Source organism: Neolamprologus multifasciatus, chromosome 3, assembly GCF_963576455.1.
Source record: "Neolamprologus multifasciatus chromosome 3, fNeoMul1.2, whole genome shotgun sequence".
In the NCBI taxonomy this organism is placed as follows: domain Eukaryota; kingdom Metazoa; phylum Chordata; class Actinopteri; order Cichliformes; family Cichlidae; genus Neolamprologus; species Neolamprologus multifasciatus.
Window position 1 is genome coordinate 31373888 of NC_140441.1, and position 18991 is coordinate 31392878.

At 39.8% G+C, this 18991-nt stretch overlaps 1 protein-coding gene across 2 annotated transcripts; it reads left to right on the forward strand.

Moving 5' to 3' along the window:
- The first annotated feature begins 8076 nt into the window (after positions 1-8076).
- Positions 8077-14442, forward strand: LOC146522565 (endonuclease domain-containing 1 protein-like). Of its 2 annotated transcripts, XM_085138493.1 has the most exons (4): positions 8077-9887; positions 10017-10064; positions 10994-11329; positions 12160-14442. In XM_085138493.1, the coding sequence occupies exons 1-4, from the start codon at positions 9840-9842 to the stop codon at positions 12880-12882; spliced, it is 1155 nt and encodes a 384-aa protein (XP_084994619.1). In that variant the 5' UTR covers positions 8077-9839; the 3' UTR covers positions 12883-14442. The 2 variants fall into 2 exon arrangements, with proteins under 2 accessions (XP_084994619.1, XP_084994627.1); XM_085138501.1 differs by lacking the exon at positions 10017-10064 and having other exon boundaries at positions 8980-9887.
- The last annotated feature ends 4549 nt before the right edge of the window (positions 14443-18991 follow it).

The following is an 18991-nucleotide window of genomic DNA, read 5'->3' on the forward strand; positions in this document are numbered from 1 at the left end:
TTAAGATTAGTTAGTAAATAACAATTAGCTAATGTTGTTCATGAGACTAAAATCATCTCACTGTGGTAATGTAAATATAATATGACCAATATTATAGTATTGTCAGATTATATATATATATATATATATATATATATATATATATATATATAAATATATATATATATTGCCTTCGTTATTAAACATTCGCACATAAATAAGTGACGTCATATTCAGTGCTTACTTTTGACAGTTCACTCTTCGGCCGCTCCCTTCTGCCGTATTTTGCGGCAAAATTATCCACACCCACCGCCGCGCTATGAATTGTGGGATATATGGGACCACGAAGCGTGTACCGGACCACGCTTGATATTTGGAGGAATCGACGGCGCATTTGGAGTATGCATTTGAAGTACACTTCGAATTGGGACAGCCGTGGTCGCATGGCGGTGACGTAATCACACTTAAAATGCGTACTTCAAGCGTGCAGACCCTGAATTGGGACACAGCCATAGACAATTGACTGCCTGGGATCCTGTGGTGCTCCAGGAAGCAATGAGTGGTTGATTGTACGCACCTGTGGCTACAAAAGGTTGGAGATCTTTCACCTGTCGTGTCCAAATTCATGGGCTGCATCCTCCTGAGGACCCGGCCTTCGCGGTCTACGTGGGCCGGGTCCTCAGAAGGTCGGGTAGGCCGGAAGTAAACGGCTGTGAAATTGGACGGTCTAGCCTTCTGATTAGCGTCACCGCTGTCTCGGTGGAGTTTAATAAACTCGGCCGTCTGTTCCTTGCTATCTAAAATATAACAGGACACTGGCGTAAATTCTCGACCGTCTCACACTTCTGTTTAATCGGTTTTCTGTTTGACATTTAGTCAGCGGCGTAAAAACCAAGGAGGAACCCACACATGGGATTAATACAGTTTTATTTTATCTAATCTAATCTAATAACTTTAATCTCAGCCAAACCGATTTACTCACAAACAAACAAAACACTGAAAAAAGCCCAACAATAACATTTTTAGGTTGTCTAAGTGACTTATATATTACGTTTAACCCGAGTAGCGAAACTCCGCGGTGATCTGAAAATGATGTTGTGCCGTTCTCGGTGGCTTCAGTGACCCTCAAACTCCCGGCTTACTATCGAGCTGGTGGGTAGCAGACGTCTCCGAAAACGTCGAAGCACTTTTGCAAATATGCAATATCTTGATAAACCGAGCAGATATTTGATGTTTACACAGCTACTTTCTCGCCTGAAAATATGTTAAAAGTTTATTTTGTGACCCAGAAAGATCAGTAAGAGTAATTTTAAAACTTAGTAGCGGCCACCATTAATGGAAACTGGAGTTTGGCTGGGCCGCGCTATGAATTCTGGGATATGGTAGGCCACAAAGGACACACCCGACCCATCCTTCAAATTCGGGGAAAAGGAGGACGCATTTGTCGGCTGCATTCGGAGGAGTCTACGAATTTGGACAGCCTTCGGCGCGTCGCTGTGACGTAATCGGTCTACAAATGCGGCCTCAGGAGGATGCAGCCCATGAATTTGGACACGACCACCCTGTGTCTGCTGCTTAGGACTGAACATGCTTCCTTCTTGCCTCCCTCTTTGAACTTTGCTCGCTCAACTCTGTTCATAGCATTGAATTTTATTTGTTAAACTCGGTGCCTGGTTGAACATAACTTGATTTGAGTTTTGTGATGCTAGCTTGCCTCAGTTAACTCTTAGCTTTCACTATTGTCTGTGTTAATGTCTTACGTGTAAAGTGGTCTGTTGAAGCAGCCCTGTCAGTTTTCTATTTTACTCAGTTTCCTGTGTGAGGGCTCGTGTATGTTACGCGTCCCTGTTCCCTAGGAGAGGGGATTGTAACAACAACAACAATAATAAAAATCCCAAGAAGTAAACTTACCCATGTTACACATTCAACTATGTGTTGTATAAAAGCTTTCGCTATAGTGAGATGCATTTAATTTATAATCTGAATCAGTCAGATTTGATCTTCAAGGTTAAAAACATTCATTTCTAATCATTAAACTGCTCAAATTCCAAGTAAGATTATTGCTCATGTAACCTTTGTATTCTTAGTTGTTGTAAGTCATGGCAAGTCAAGTTTTCTCATTTTTTAAAATCCTGTTTTATACTTTTTATTAGTTTTTTTTTCTTATTTGGTTTTGAATTTTTTTTTAATACAGTGTAATTTCAGTCAGTACCAGGAGCAGACATTCAAAAAAGGGATTATTAAGACGACCTGAAACATGAGGCCTACATGTTCGTGAGGCTGGATGTGTTGACACATTTGTCCAAATTTAGACTGCAATGAATCACCTTTCTTTAACACAACGAATACGAGGAGCTACTATTCAAGTTCTTACTTTAAACCCCAAAAGTAATTAGAATAGGAGAATCATGATAAAAGTGACATTTAAAAAAATAAACAATGTTATTGTGTAAATAATACACATAAAGTTACTGTGTAACTGCTCTTTTTGTATGCCTTTGTACAGTTATAGTTACTGTATCTTGTATTTGTTGTATTATGTTGTGTTGTATTTGAGTTTAAGCTATTTATTTATTTATTTCACCAAAACACACAACGCAAAATAAAACTGTAGACAGACTTGACTGATCATTGTCGAAGAGAAGGCTTCAGGTTTTCCATGAATTTGTCCTTCCTCTTTATGTTACAATCAACAGTTTGAGATATACGTTTAGTTTAATTTGGTTTAATTTCTTGTGAAGAATGATACAGTAATTTAGGTTTTATGTAACTTTATCTTAGCCTCAGCATCTTCCACTTTGAATAGTTTCGTCAGAAAAAAAACAGAACTCTTATTGTGAAATGTGAGGTGATGATTCAGTTTTTGTCCCTGTTGTTTTGTGGTTTCATGTTGTTTTTGTGATAACAAAGTCCATCTGAAGACTGTTCTCGAAAAGACGAGCACCAAATGATGTTAGACCTGCTGAAGGGAGAAAGTTGTCTTTTTTTTTCTTTTCTTTGAGGATCGAAAGTTTTACTTCAGAAAACAGTGAATATGTTTATTAATAAACGCTATTATAGTTGAAGTTAACAACAGATCCTTTGCTTTACTTGCTAATGTACTAACAGCATTAACAACCTAAAAAACACACAAAACGTCAAAAAAAACCAAACACAAAAAACATGTAAGTCGAGCACTTGCAGACTCAGCAGCACTTTCAGATTAGCATCTATATGAATGTAATACCTTTCATGAGCTGTGTTATATTATATTATAAATATACTCATTAATTATTTAATGTTTTTTTAAATATAAAATGATGTGTTATTTATTGCAGTAACATAGCTTGCCTCAGTTAACTCTTAGCTTTTACTATTGTCTGTGTTAATGCCTTCATGTAAAGTGGTCTGTTGAAAAAGCCCTGTCGGTTTTCTGTTTTACTCAGTTTCTTGTGTGAGGGCTCGTGTATGTTACGTCTCCCTAGGAGAGGGGATCGTAACAAAAACAACAACAGTGATAATAATAAAAATCCCAAGATGTAAACTTACCCATGTCACACATTCAACTATGTGTTGCATAAAAGCTTTCACTATAGTGAGATGCATTCAAATCTGACTAATTTGAGTCAGTCAGATTTGATCTTCAAGGTTAAAAACATTCATTTCTAATCATTAAACTGCTCAAATTCCAAGTAAGATTATTGCTCATGTAACCTTTGTATCCTTAGTTGTTGTAAGTTGTTGTGGAAGTTTTCCACTTAAATAAAGCCTGCAGACGAGCGGTAGCTAACATTCTTTTAATTCATGCACACAACATACAAACAAGCTTGTGGAGCCCTCCATGGCCGCGGGACAGACGGTCAGCAGAGTTCTTCCTGAGCCAAAGTCAACCTCTCAGTTAAATACCTTCTCCAGGAACAAAAGGCAGTACACAGCTGTTTCACACCTTAAGGTTCACACTCCCTTGCTACTTCCCAGAGTCCTCAAGAGACAAAAGACTGGTCCTCTGGAGTTCCTGTTTCCCCAACATCCTTGCTACACCCCCTACCATTTGTCTTAAGTATGAGTGTCAGACATGTTAATACAATGAAATAATGTGATTAATACCTTAGTGAAAGAAATTCCTCTACAATCCCACCCTTTGATTCTAAAATCAAGAATCACATTAAAACCAGAATTTCTTTCCTGACATTCTGTATATCACATCAACATTATTGTACACTTAAAGGAGTTTCCCACTGTGTATCCTCACTTCACTGTTCTCCCACCACCCTTTGTTCATCTTTAATCTTCCCCACAATCTAAGCTCTCACATGTAAATGGAAACAACAATGATACAGAGGAAAGGTTGTCTTCCTCAGCGTCAACGTCGAAACTCTTTCATTTTATTTTTAAGATTTTGCTGTTCAAAATCTCCTTGTGATAATCCTTTGGAAGCCCAGTGGTGCACTCCACTGTCGTTTGTCTGTTGTCCTGCAGATGGTCCCTGCTTCTCAGTGGTCCTCTTGAAGCGTTGTCTCCCAGGCATGGTCTGCATCTGCGCCTCAGTCAATCCTTCCATATCCCTCATGTCACGGTTCCTGCAATTTAAAAATGAAAACTTCCCCGGAAAAAACCCTCTTTTGCCCTCTGTCAGCTTAACACAATTAGACATGCACAATAAAGTTGTGCGTTGTCTCTTAAAAATTCTCAGGGCTTCTCCCCTGAAGTAGCTTCACTTCAGGCCCTGTTGTAAGAAAAAACATTAGCCAGTGGTGTGTCCTGCTGTAAATCATGTGATTAGATCATATGATTATGCTCTCTGCTGTGGAAAAAGTGATATAGATGTTAGCGCAGCGCGTCTGTATGCACACTTTCTCACAGTGACCTCTGCACTGTAAACAATACAAGGTCATGAATAACACACCCCTGGTAAATTCACAAAGACACAGAAAGAGGTAATTAAAAGGTTAAGTCAGCACAGCTCAAAAGCCCATGCAACCCAGGATGTTGCTGTCACCTTTCTGCTCCTGTAAAAGAAACATACATATATACATCCACCCTTTTGTCTCTCTGGGTGGAGGTGCAATCTTGCATATTGGTGTCAAGTCAGTCAAGTTTTTGTCAGTCCAGTCAATCCCCGTGTTTATTGCTGATAGCAGAACCTCTTGTGTCGCAATAAGTTTCTACTGCCAGCAATGGCGTCATTTCAAAAAGGAAAAAAAAAAGAATTTAGACTGGATTACCTCGCTGAATCCTTTTTGACAGGGACTTGTTTTCTGATTGTCCCAAATAAGTGGCTTTCTCCTGAGCCCATTTTAATTTTGGAGAAGCTCACTTGCGATTGATCAACATGTTGTGTAGCGCTTTCGATTCCGATCTTGCAGGCCTGCTTGAAAAAGAGAAAATTGCCAAACAAAAATCTCAGTGCACTGTTAAAAGTCAAAAAATATGAAGGCCTCTTTTAGAAGTTGTCTAAGCATACTCCCTTAGAATGATAGATCAAAACAAAACTAATTGGCAGGTTCAAGGTGGTACCAAAGGAAAAACTATCAGTAAATCCCCAAAACTTTCATCCACCAGTCACACACCTCACACAACGACAATATTCTACTAGAAAATGAGTTTTTGTTTTCCCCATGTACCCAGATGTGTGTCATGATAAGACCTCCCTCACACATCAGAAACCAGAAACTCAATAATCTATTAGTCCCCACTCATCTGACCCTCCCGCAGCATTCTGTTCACCGCTGATTCAATCATCCTTCCCCAAAAATAATACTAGTTCACTAGTCTATGTATCACTTCTTAACCTACTAAGCTAACTGGACAAGATGATGGTAACAGAAATGTTTAAAATGCTATTTGGTCTTCATGAGCTTCATTGCCTGTGTGTTTGTGTTAGTAGGATTAATGCATTTTTCTGTTTGTGTTATTTTTTGTGTACCTCTCCTCTTTGCGGTGCTCCAGACACTTTTCAATTCTCCACGCAAGGCAGTCGTTTTTCTTCCCAGTTTCCTAAACCCAAATTTTATTCCCACACTACAACAGCATTCCTCCATGTTGTCCCCTTCTCCTTTGACTGTGGTCTCATCTCATCTCCCCCCCTTGCAGCAGTCCAGTGAGAGTCAGTTGTCTTTCAGCTTTGTCCTGTGTTTTCCACTGTCTCATTTTTGCCATTTTTGCGCCGAAAGTGGCAAATGTCCAACTCAAGCAGTCTTTTCAAAAGTCCATTCACACACAGTGAAGGTGCAGCTCGTTGGAAATGCACATCCATCCATCCAGTCATGATGATGCCATTTTTCTCCTTGCTGTCGCTGTCTTGCACAGCTGCTGCTGCTGGACCTTTTCTTCACTGCTCAGGATGCTGCTGTGAGCTCTCGAGATCCATCTCGTTGTTCTGGAACTGCATTTCTTGTCTTCAGGGAGAGATTCTTGGAGCTTGTGTTCTCAGGGTGACAAACACATGGAAGTTAAGCTGTAAAACAATTTAGTCAAAGCTTGGCTTGAGTGTTTCTAATGGTGTTAACCTATAATTTTCTTCCGACTGCTGCACGTGGAAAATTGATCCAGGTCTGTTCTTCACCTGCAAGTGACACACTGAGACATTTTGATCATTCTTCTCATTGCTTAAAACAACACATCTCCCCTCTCTGGTTCTGAATTCCCCTTTCTTAAAAACCCAGAGAGATTGTAGTTGTTCTACGTTGAAAAACACCAAACCCTCTTCCTATTTTGCTTATTTTTATCAACAATTTTGCTAATTTTGTGTGTGTCCACCCTAGGGGAGCTGGTGGCCTGCAGTACCACTTTCTCCCACTAGTTGAAAACAACTTTTACACACATTTCTACACTCCTCTCTTTTTTTTTCTTGTTTTTGTTCCCCATTTTCAACATTTTGTAACCCCGTTTCTCACTGTTTTTTTTTTTACACACACATCAACGTTTCCCACACAACCATTCTCTGCAGTCTTACACACCACACATTTACTCAATTCTTACCACAGTCACGTATTGAGTTTTGTCTCTGGCCGCCTGGTGGAACGTCTGCCGATCTACTGGATCTAGATCCCATTTTACTACACGAGGCGTCCCCCGTGAGGCCCTTGCCTTCTACGGACCAAGGAACGAACACCGCCACTCCGTGCAATATAGTACACGGAAATGGATTCCGACAGTGTACCCGAACCGCCGTTCCTGTGACGTACTTGGACCGAACACAGGTCTGGGCCGGCTTCTCCCCAACAACGTGCGCGAGCCACTGTCCTTGTGATGAGCCGTACCCAACACAAGCCTGGGGCCTCAAACCACCAGGTTTTCCTCCCGGAGACTCGAACTCCGGGGTCGGCCAGCGTTCCCCCCCTCGGCCAGACAAAAAACTCTCCATGACTGTATACAAGTTAGCTACAACTCACCCATCTGCAGAAGTCCCCTCAAAATCGATGATCTCGGTGGTGACTGAAACACACAGCTCCGTGACTCCTCCATTTCCTTCGCTTCAACAGCTGGTAGGACAAAGGTACCTTTTCCCTCAGGGGTGATCAGCCCGTCCACGGAAACGTTGTTCAGCGACCACACGGACCACCCTGCTCGCAGCGCCATTTTGTTGTGGAAGTTTTCCACTTAAATAAAGCCTGCAGACGAGCGGTGAGCGGTAGCTAACATTTTTTTAATTCATGCACACAAAGAACAGACAACCAAGCTTGTGGAGCTCTCCATGGCCGCGGGACCGACGGTCAGCAGAGTTCTCTCTGAGCCAAAGTCAACCTCTCAGTTAAATACCTTCTCCAGGAACAAAAGGCAGTACACAGCTGTTTCACACCTTAAGGTTCACACTCCCTTGCTACTTCCCAGAGTCCTCAAGAGACAAAAGACTGGTCCTCTGGAGTTCCTGTTTCCCCAACATCCTTACTACACCCCCTACCATTTGTCTTAAGTATGAGTGTCAGACATGTTAAAACAATGAAATAATGTGATTATTACCTTAGTGAAAGAAATTCCTCTACAAAGTCATGGCAAGTCAAGTTTTCTCATTTTTTAAAATCCTGTTTTATACTTTTTATTAGTTTTTTTTTCTAATTATTTAATGTTTTTTTAAATATAAAATGATGTGTTATTTATTGCAGTAACATAGCTTGCCTCAGTTAACTCTTAGCTTTTACTATTGTCTGTGTTAATGCCTTCATGTAAAGTGGTCTGTTGAAAAAGCCCTGTCGGTTTTCTGTTTTACTCAGTTTCTTGTGTGAGGGCTCGTGTATGTTACGTCTCCCTAGGAGAGGGGATCGTAACAAAAACAACAACAGTGATAATAATAAAAATCCCAAGATGTAAACTTACCCATGTCACACATTCAACTATGTGTTGCATAAAAGCTTTCACTATAGTGAGATGCATTCAAATCTGACTAATTTGAGTCAGTCAGATTTGATCTTCAAGGTTAAAAACATTCATTTCTAATCATTAAACTGCTCAAATTCCAAGTAAGATTATTGCTCATGTAACCTTTGTATTCTTAGTTGTTGTAAGTCATGGCAAGTCAAGTTTTCTCATTTTTTAAAATCCTGTTTTATACTTTTTATTAGTTTTTTTTTCTTATTTGGTTTTGAATTTTTTTTTAATACAGTGTAATTTCAGTCAGTACCAGGAGCAGACATTCAAAAAAGGGATTATTAAGACGACCTGAAACATGAGGCCTACATGTTCGTGAGGCTGGATGTGTTGACACATTTGTCCAAATTTAGACTGCAATGAATCACCTTTCTTTAACACAACGAATACGAGGAGCTACTATTCAAGTTCTTACTTTAAACCCCAAAAGTAATTAGAATAGGAGAATCATGATAAAAGTGACATTTAAAAAAATAAACAATGTTATTGTGTAAATAATGCACATAAAGTTATTGTGTAACTGCTCTTTTTGTATGCCTTTGTACAGTTATAGTTACTGTATGTTGTATTTGTTGTATTATGTTGTGTTGTATTTGAGTTTAAGCTATTTATTTATTTATTTCACCAAAACACACAACACAAAATAAAACTGTAGACAGACTTGACTGATCATTGTCGAAGAGAAGGCTTCAGGTTTTCCATTAATTTGTCCTTCCTCTTTATGTTACAATCAACAGTTTGAGATATACGTTTAGTTTAATTTGGTTTAATTTCTTGTGAAGAATGATACAGTAATTTAGGTTTTATGTAACTTTATCTTAGCCTCAGCATCTTCCACTTTGAATAGTTTCGTCAGAAAAAAAACAGAACTCTTATTGTGAAATGTGAGGTGATGATTCAGTTTTTGTCCCTGTTGTTTTGTGGTTTCATGTTGTTTTTGTGATAACAAAGTCCATCTGAAGACTGTTCTCGAAAAGACGAGCACCAAATGATGTTAGACCTGCTGAAGGGAGAAAGTTGTCTTTTTTTTCTTTTCTTTGAGGATCGAAAGTTTTACTTCAGAAAACAGTGAATATGTTTATTAATAAACGCTATTATAGTTGAAGTTAACAACAGATCCTTTGCTTTACTTGCTAATGTACTAACAGCATTAACAACCTAAAAAACACACAAAACGTAAAAAAAAACCAAACACAAAAAACATGTAAGTCGAGCCCTTGCAGACTCAGCAGCACTTTCAGATTTATTTATTTTTTAATGTTTTGTTAATATAAAATGTGTTATTTATTGCACTAACATTGCTTTTTCATGAAATACACTTTGCTTCTTAGAAAGAACTCAAATAAAAGGTGAAGTCACTTTAATGTGGAAAATGATGCATGTAAAACATATTTGGTTGGGTTCTGAGAAAATTTACGAAGCGTTTCTATAATGAGGAACACCAAAACTACACTTCCTCTTTAGCTCAGTTTATATGTCCAGGTCCTCACCAGCTGTCTTGTTTCCTCTGCTGTATGAACCTGTTACAAGGTCATTTTGCTGGTTTTCATAGATCATCGGTGGTAAGAACTTCTCCACTTATCCCTACTTTATTCATCTTTTAATTTGTAATTTGGGTGATTGAAAAGGATTCTAACTGAATATAGTCAAGCTTCAGTCTCTGTTCGGTTTTCTTGTTCTGGTGTTTCAAGTTTCAAAGTTCTGGATTCCTGATTCAGCTTTCCTGTTTTACTTTGAAGGTTAGCTTTCTTTCTTCTCTGTGAATATCTTCACCTGTGTTTTGTAAAATGTATTCATCACCTCTGAGAACAGGTGGCACATGTATGTTTCAGTATGTTACCTACAGTCCTACTCCTATCTCTTGTCAGCAAAAAACAAACAAAAACAAACATAAGATGAAACAGGAAATTCTGTCTAAGAGTGTGCTGTTTGTGCAGTGGTGATATTTAAATGCGAAAAGCTGAGAACGACTGTTTTGAAGCAACTCAGAATATCTAAAAGCCTTATTGAATTATGTTTTAGTTATTGTCTGGCTCACTTTGTGTTTTCCTGTAGATGATGAAAAACTGCTTGAGTTTCTGTCAGTTTAATCCAACTGACTTCTGACTGTGCTTCCTTTGTAAACAGAAAGTGTGAACAGTGGGTGGGGTTCAGTGTTCACAGAATGCATAGTTTATTTTAAATATTATATATTAACCTATTTTTTGTGCCTTTTAAGAATGTGGTCATGATAAAAAATAATATCCTGTACTGGTTTATGTTTTGCAACCTTTTCACAGTAAAGAGAGGAGCTGGTTGACCTTGGATGAACTCTAAAAGCTTTTATTAATATCTCAAAAACAAAAGCTATCAGATTCTCTCTCTGTGATAAAAAGAATTCACCTCAACGACACTGGAATCCTAGAATAGGCACTTGGACATAAACTTAGCTCATAATTTGAAACCTTCATCCTAAGAACCAACAGTCACACAGGTGATACTGCTCCTTTACACATTGAGGGAAGTTTCTATTAAAGTTTGAACATTGACTCTCCCACAGTTTTCCTGACTGTAAAAATAGGTCCGGACTCTTATGGGTTATTATGAATGTATATGTATATATCAGGGAATGAGGAAGTATGTTTAATGTAATATCTGTCTTTGTTTTTTCTCTAACCCGATGACACAGGGCTCACTGTTGATATCATTGATGATGCAGCACCTCCTTCCTCTCGCTACTCTCCTCCTTCTGTCCACCATTCCCACTGAAACTAAAGTGGTGACATCAGTGGAAGACTGCGAGGAGTTTTTTCTTGATCAAACTCCGCCAAAAATCATGGGAATTTTGGAGGGAGGGAATATCCTGGACCAGAACAGATACAAACTGATTTGCCAGACTTTTGACGACACCAGAACATTTGTGACGCTGTACGACACCCACAACAAGATTCCAGTTTTTTCTGCTGCAAAGTTCAGAGGGAGCGTAGCTGGAAGACCCAGCCACCCATGGATGATTGAACCACAGGTGTCAGTTTTAATACATCTTTTTTAGCTGTAACAAAACATGTTGACACTGTAGTGCTACATGAGATAAAATATATTTATTACTGTGAATCTTAGTTAACCACTTAAATCATAGCTGAGGCTCCACAGTGCTAACTACAGCAGTGTACTGCTGTAGTTAGCACTACAGCAGTACACTGTAGCATCAGCTGCTTTTGCTAACAATAACTTTCACTTATTCAGTGATCCTGTTTATGATTTACTTAGATCTCTACATAAATTTCCCATGACAATGTAACTGAGCATGTCAGGGTTCCTGGGTGTTCACCCAGTATTTTCAGTTGGTGCTCACTGTTTGTTTTTCCTCATGTTCCGGTTTCATTATATCTCTCATTATCATCCTCATCAGTCCCTGTATTTAAACCCTCAGTTCACATCGGTTCTTGGTCGTGTCATTGTTGATGTTAGGTTAACACCTTATGCTTTGGTCATTCAATCAGTCTGTCAACCAGCCATTTCTAGTTTTTTTTCATTTCATTTCATCTGCAATCAACACCAGCTTTCACCTACCTGTGAGTCCAGCGTTTGGGTCCTCCTTTCCTCATCCACACTGCAACCGCTGACAGAGCATTGTTTAGTATATTTCCTATGTAACAGCAGTCTTGTAGACTAAGGTTTGCTTTGAAAATAGGACTATAAAATCAATTAAAATTTGTACAGCTTACACCCTAAGTTGACCTATATTGTGTTTAGATTATACAATTTTATACAACCTGTTATAAAATGTTTATTTAGTCCTTTTCCAGCAGCCATGCATGGCTGACTAAACAACTCTTTTTTCTGTTTTTAAAGCTTGAAGACCCAACTGATGTTGACAATATGAGACAAGCAGACAAGAACATCAACTATGAACACCAGGCTGGAGACACTGATTACAACCCCTACAACCAGCAAGGGTTTGACAGAGGACATTTATTTCCAAACTCTTATGCATATGATTTCACTGAGAAAAAATCTACCTTTACCCTGACTAACGTTGTTCCGCAAAACAAAAGGTTCAATCGTGGAAAATGGAAAAAAATGGAGCTCTGTGTCAAAAAATTTCTGGATGAAAACTGCATTAACAACAACAACAGAGCAGAAGGCTTTGTAGTAATTGGAGCAAAACCTAGTGACAGTGTGAGTACTGACAGTAGCTTACTGAATAACAACAAGATAAATATTCCTTCAGTGCTCTGGTCAGCCTTCTGCTGCTACAGTCGCAGTCAGAAGAAGTGGCTGGCAGGAGCACACTGGGGTGAGAACAGAGATGACCACCACAAATATCTGGAGACCAAGACTTTGGGAGAACTTCACACAACCGAGGGAATTGACGCATTTCCTGGAACACGATGTCCTAAAACCTTAACTGTTCCTCAGCTCTACTCAAAATGTCCCTTTAAATCCAAAAAGAGTTATAAGGTTCCCCGTAAGTGTGTTGGAAAAAAAAAATATCGTGGGGCTAAAAAGAGAATTTCCATTCATAAAACATTTCATTTCAAAAAAAAAAAAAAACTACCAGGAAGCATCGTGTGAGAATGAAGGGTTAAATTGAAAGGGATTACTGTTTTTCGTGTGCTGCAGCTACTTTAGTTTAGTAAGTATGTAAGCTTTGCTGCTTGGTTTTCTCAGATGACCAACATGCCTTTCATATATATATATACTGTAGCACTGATTTATGTTTTGTAGATTTGATGTGGGAGTAGAGGATTATGCAAAACATGTGCAGTTTATACAGCAGAAGAAGGGAGCTTCTGTACAACTGTCATGCTAAGATCTCTGACTGCAGACTGGATACATCTCGGAAGGGCTAGCCTGGAATAACATCTCTGGGCACAAAATTGGATGACATCTCGGGAAGGCACACTGCCGTGAGTTCTCAGAAATCGGCTCTTTGAGCACAAGAAATGACAACATCACAGAACGCAAGTATGGCGACGCTCGCGGCTCTCCAACGGGAGATTGAGAGACCAGTGTTGGACTGTAGAACTGCTTTGAAATTCATATGAGCTGTTCGCACTAAAGTAAAAAATAACATCACCCCTTCGGCGCCAGCTGCAAGGCCGGAGCTGAACAAAACTCCCTGATAACGACTGTGTTTAGTCTGCTCCTTCCCATTCCATGCAAGGCCACCTGGGTTGGCTGGAAGATTGTTTACTTAGCCTGGCAGGGCGAAGGACGCTGTCTCAGCTGAACTATGGACACGCACACACATACGTACATATACTGATACTGATAAGCACTCACCGACGCATCACCCTCCCTACCCCGGATCCAACGCCACCTCCAACGCTTACCTCCCCTCTGATGTGGACATCGGGTCAGTTGGAGGCGCAGTCGAAAGATTGCAGCGGTCCCAGATCAGATGTACACACTGGAACTCTTTCCCATGTTGCTTGTCTGTGTTTATTGTGCTATGGTGTGTTGATATCTGTGCATTCCTGTATTATCCTTTTGTGTTACACATTTCGATGTTTTTTTCCCTCGCTACCTAGCCTGACCTGTCTCCCCAATGTGATGTTTGTGTATTGTATGTACGGTCGGCAAGGTCTGTCATCTCGGTTGTGGGCAAAAGACCTGCAACTGACAAATAAAGGCTATCTCATCTCATCTTATCTCATGCTACTATGGTTTCATTACTTTTAAATAAAAGTAACGCAAATTATTTTTTATGTCATGTTATTATGAATTGTAAAGGCATTATCTGTCAGGTAGTGCTGTGTGGCAGGCAGGATTAGGACCCAAATGCAGGACTCTAAGTCAGAAAGGGTAAACTGAGCCAGCTTTATTTATCAGTTCTTCTGGATACTTTAAATATTTCAGGCTGATGTTTTCTTATCAGTGTCTCTCTGAAGATTATTCCCTAACACACAACTATCACAGACCACATCACAGTACAAAACGTGTTGGAAACTTACAGAAAAAACTCAGTGCTGAATAAACAACACCAACACTATTATTCTGCTAAAACATCTGTAGAAATTAAAATTTAAAAGGTTATATTTCTTTCTAGATAAAAATGTATCACTTTTCTAAATATATAAACACATATACACACACACAATATACATAGATCTCGCTCTCTCTCTCGCTCTCTTTCTCTACATATACATACATACATACATATATATGTATGTATTTTTGTGTGTGTGTATATATAGGTCAGTAATTTGCACCAGAGGTACACTTCAACTGTGAGAGACAGAATGTGAAAAAAAAATCCATGAATTCACATGGTAGGATTTGTAAAGAATTTATTCGTAAATCAGGGTGGAAAATAAGTATTTGGTCACCTCAAACAAGGAAAATCCCTGGCTCTCACAGACCTGTAACGTCTTCTGTAAGAAGCTTTTCTGTCCCCCACTTGTTACCTGTATGAATGGCACCTGTTTGACCTCATCATCTGTATAAAAGACACCTGTCCACAGCCTCAACCAGTCAGACTCCAAACTCCGCCATGGCCAAGACCAAAGAGCTTTCGAAGGACACCAGGAAAAGAATTGTAGACCTGCACCAGACTGGGAAGAGTGAATCTACAATAGGCAAGCAGCTTGGTGTGAAAAAATCAACTGTGGGAGCAATCATCAGAAAATGGAAGACATACAAGACCACTGATAATCTCCCTCGATCTGGGGCTCCACGCAAGATCTCATCCCGTGGGGTCAAAATGATCATGAGAACGGTGAGCAAAGATCCCAGAACCACACGGGGGGACCTGGTGAATGACCTGCAGAGAGCTGGGACCAAAGTAACAAAGGTCACCATCAGTAACACACTACAACGGCAGGGAATCAAATCCCGCAGTGCCAGACGTGTTCCGCTGCTGAAGCCAGTGCATGTCCAGGCCCGTCTGAACTTTGCCAGAGAGCACATGGATGATACAGCAGAGGATTGGGAGAATGTCATGTGGTCAGATGAAACCAAAGTAGAACTTTTTGGTATAAACTCAACTTGTCGTGTTTGGAGGAAGAAGAATACTGAGTTGCATCCCAAGAACACCATACCTACTGTGAAGCATGGGGGTGGAAACATCATGCTATGGGGCTGTTTTTCTGCCAAGGGGACAGGACGACTGATCCGTGTTAAGGACAGAATGAATGGGGCCAAGTATCGTGAGATTTTGAGCCAAAACCTCCTTCCATCAGTGAGAACTTTGAAGATGAAACGAGGCTGGGTCTTCCAACATGACAATGATCCAAAACACACCGCCCGGGCAACAAAGGAGTGGCTCTGTAAGAAGCATTTGAAAGTCCTGGAGTGGCCTAGCCAGTCTCCAGACCTCAACCCCATAGAAAATCTGTGGCGGGAGTTGAAAGTCCGTGTTGCTCGGCGACAGCCCCAAAACATCACTGCTCTTGAGAAGATCTGCATGGAGGAATGGGCCAAAATACCAGCTACTGTGTGTGCAAACCTGGTAAAGACCTATAGTAAACGTTTGACCTCTGTTATTGCCAACAAAGGTTATGTTACAAAGTATTGAGTTGTATTTTTGTTATTGACCAAATACTTATTTTCCACCCTGATTTACGAATAAATTCTTTACAAATCCTACCATGTGAATTCATGGATTTTTTTTCCACATTCTGTCTCTCACAGTTGAAGTGTACCTCTGGTGCAAATTACTGACCTCTGTCATCATTTTAAGTGGGGGAACTTGCACAATCGGTGGCTGACTAAATACTTTTTTGCCCCACTGTATATATATATATATATATATATATAGTACATACACTGCCAGTCAAAAATTTTACAGTACCCCAATTCTTCTTTCTTATTTATTGCAATTCAAGTCCAATGAAATGGTACAAACTTAAGTGGTGAAGTGCCACAGATTAAAAAGGGGCAAGGTTACACAAAACGAAATAATAATGTACATTTCAGATTTATACAAAAAGAGAAATTTCAAAGAAAGGTGTCAGTCAGTACAGTTTCCGGAACGAATCACATTACTGTTTTGGGTTCCACCTGCAAAAAGTCAACAATAAGTTTGTGAGTGTGAACAGGATTTTTCTCTGTGGGGCTACCCACAGGGGTGTAAAACTGTAGCATCGCTTGCAAAGAAGACACTTTTGTGTGTGCAATGGCTTATTTGTCCACCTGCTGTTGAGTTGTATTGTTGAATTTACGTGCAAGGAATTTCATTTTGCCCGTGAAATGATATAATGAATATTTGCTCTGATCATTTGTTATGATATAGGTATAATTCTAAGATCTGACCACTGCTGATAGCTGAAGTTTGGCTTTTTAATTAGTACATGCTGCAGTGTAACTAATCGAACAACAGCTTTACCGACCTGATTACAATCTATTTCAATATCAGTTGTCAAACTAAATAAAATATATACATAATATGTTCCGAAAAATGTCAGGACCTATGTTTTGACCGAGTCCAGTCCCGGCTCCACCTCTTTGATCTTCGCTGTGTGCCTGTCGACAGACTCTATGTTAAACTATGACAGCATCATCTTCACTGCTGCCATTGTAACCCAAGTTTGCTTAGTGTTGTCATACTTTTTATTCACACCCCTGTTACTCAATGAACCATTGCAGTCCTTGTTGGGTCTGTGTTTCCACAAGCCCCGCTAATTCTAGAGACTTATTCATCATGAAGAAAACAAAACAGTTGATCGATCGATTATTTGCGCAAGGGAGGCCTCGTCTGTGTCCACCACGAAAATGACCCCCAGATCTGACCTCTTCCTGCTGCCTTTATTGAGAGACAGTTCACACAAAACACGTCAGAACAAAGCCACGCCCATATGGTTCTAAGACAAAGCATTGTATGTATGTGTGAACTTCTGTAAGAATGTGTGTGTGTGTGTGGTAGACCTCCTGCTGACCAAAGGGTCGTAAACGCAGGAAGCTTACATCAAAAGCACAAGGATGTGTCTGTGATAAAAGACTACAGCCCCCCACCTAGAACCTCGAGAATCTGGGGAGGGGAGGACAGAAAGAATTCCTTTCACAGAATTAAAACAATGTACAAATGGCAAACATAAAAATGACAAACATTTAACAATTCACCCTAAAAGTCCTAATTCAAGCTAATTTCTAATTTTGTTTCTTGCCTATTTGAGATCAACATGCAAAGAGACACAAAAGCGACACGAAAAACAAGGTGACAGGAACAGAAACTGAATGAAGGCCTTGCATTTCACAGTCATAATGTTTCTGAGAACAACCACGAAAAGCAGAACATTCAGACTAAAATAAAGTAACTTACTGTGAAAACAGACTGCTGTGTCACCATCGTCAAACAAACCACATTAGTGTGACAGTACATCTCAAAGTGTTAACATGAAGAAGAAAAACAAATTAATGTAAAATCCTGAAGTCTTTTCTCCAATAAGAGTCTCACACACACAACAATGCCTTGCTTGCTGCAACTCGACCTGTCAAACCTGCAACTCCAAGTTTTCCCTTCACAGTAGAAACAGACCTGCTGACTACAAACACTATTAAACTGTATTTAAAGCTGTGGTCACACACCTCTGTGTGTGTGTGTGTGTGTGTGTGTGTGTGTGTGTGTGTGTGTGTGTGTGTGTGTGTGTGTAGAGAGAGATAGAGAATGAAAGACGAAAGGAGAAAAGAGGAAGTTGACCAGGGGTCACCAACTCCTGTCCTCTAGGGCTACCGTCCTGCAGCTTTTAGATGCGTCCCTACTCAAACACAGCCGAATCAAATGATTGGATTACCTCTTCAACATGCCATGAAGTTTGGCAAAGGTCTGTTAACAAGCCATTCATTTGATTCAGGTGTGTCGGAACAAGGATGCATCTAAAAGATGCAGGACAGTAGCCCTCGAGGAGTGGAGTTGGTGACTAGTGATGTGTCGGTCGCGAACGAAATGGCTCTTAGAGCCGGATCTTTGATGTGAACGACGCGAGCCGGCTCCTTATCGCGAGCCGTGGTTTGTTTGTTTTTTCTTTCTTTCACCCTCTCTCTCGCACTTTTGCTTCACTCAGCATGCGAGCCTTGTGCTTTATGCTGGGAAGAGGGGGGAGGGGCGGTAGTTACACTCAGTAGCACAAGAACAGAGCAGGAGAGAGAGAGAGAGAGAGAGCCAGGGACAACAACGCCACATTAGAAAGGTATAGTAATCATCCACAACTATTTTCAGTTGCAGATGATAAAGGATTCAGAAAGTTTATTCATGCAGGCCCATATGACAGAGAATATGCATGTTCTTTTTGTTTTCATATTTACATTTATATTTAATTGTGTTGTGGTTTACAGTGTTTTGTGTTGTTTCACTTTAAATTTGTTTAAAAGGAAAAAGCTGAAAATTTAAATAGTTAAAAGTTGAACTGTGAATAGTTGGTTTTTGTATTATATGATTTATTTATTATATTTTCTGTGGAGTGAATAAATAAAAGTATATTTACGGTGGCCCCTACAGACAAAGCACATACAAACTTCAAATCACGTACGAACTCCAAAATACATAAAAACTCAACAGAAGTGATCCCGGATGCTAGGGGCAGTGTTGAGCTTTTGTCACCTAGTGGCTACACAAGCCAGGAAGTACCAACGACCGGATTTGGTGTGTGGTAGTAACAGGTAAATGAACATTTTTTTTAAATTATTTGCTTATATATGAGTGCTTGTGTATAAATACACAAACAATACACACATGCTTTCAGTT

Bases quoted from the DNA above. Each gene is read 5' to 3' on its own strand.
- LOC146522565 (XM_085138493.1), top strand. From the start codon at position 9,840: ATGAACCTGTTACAAGGTCATTTTGCTGGTTTTCATAGATCATCGGTG. The intron at 10,065-10,993 runs GTTAGCTTTCTT...CCGATGACACAG, and splicing joins TTTCCTGTTTTACTTTGAAG to GGCTCACTGTTGATATCATT. The intron at 11,330-12,159 runs GTGTCAGTTTTA...CTGTTTTTAAAG, and splicing joins CATGGATGATTGAACCACAG to CTTGAAGACCCAACTGATGT.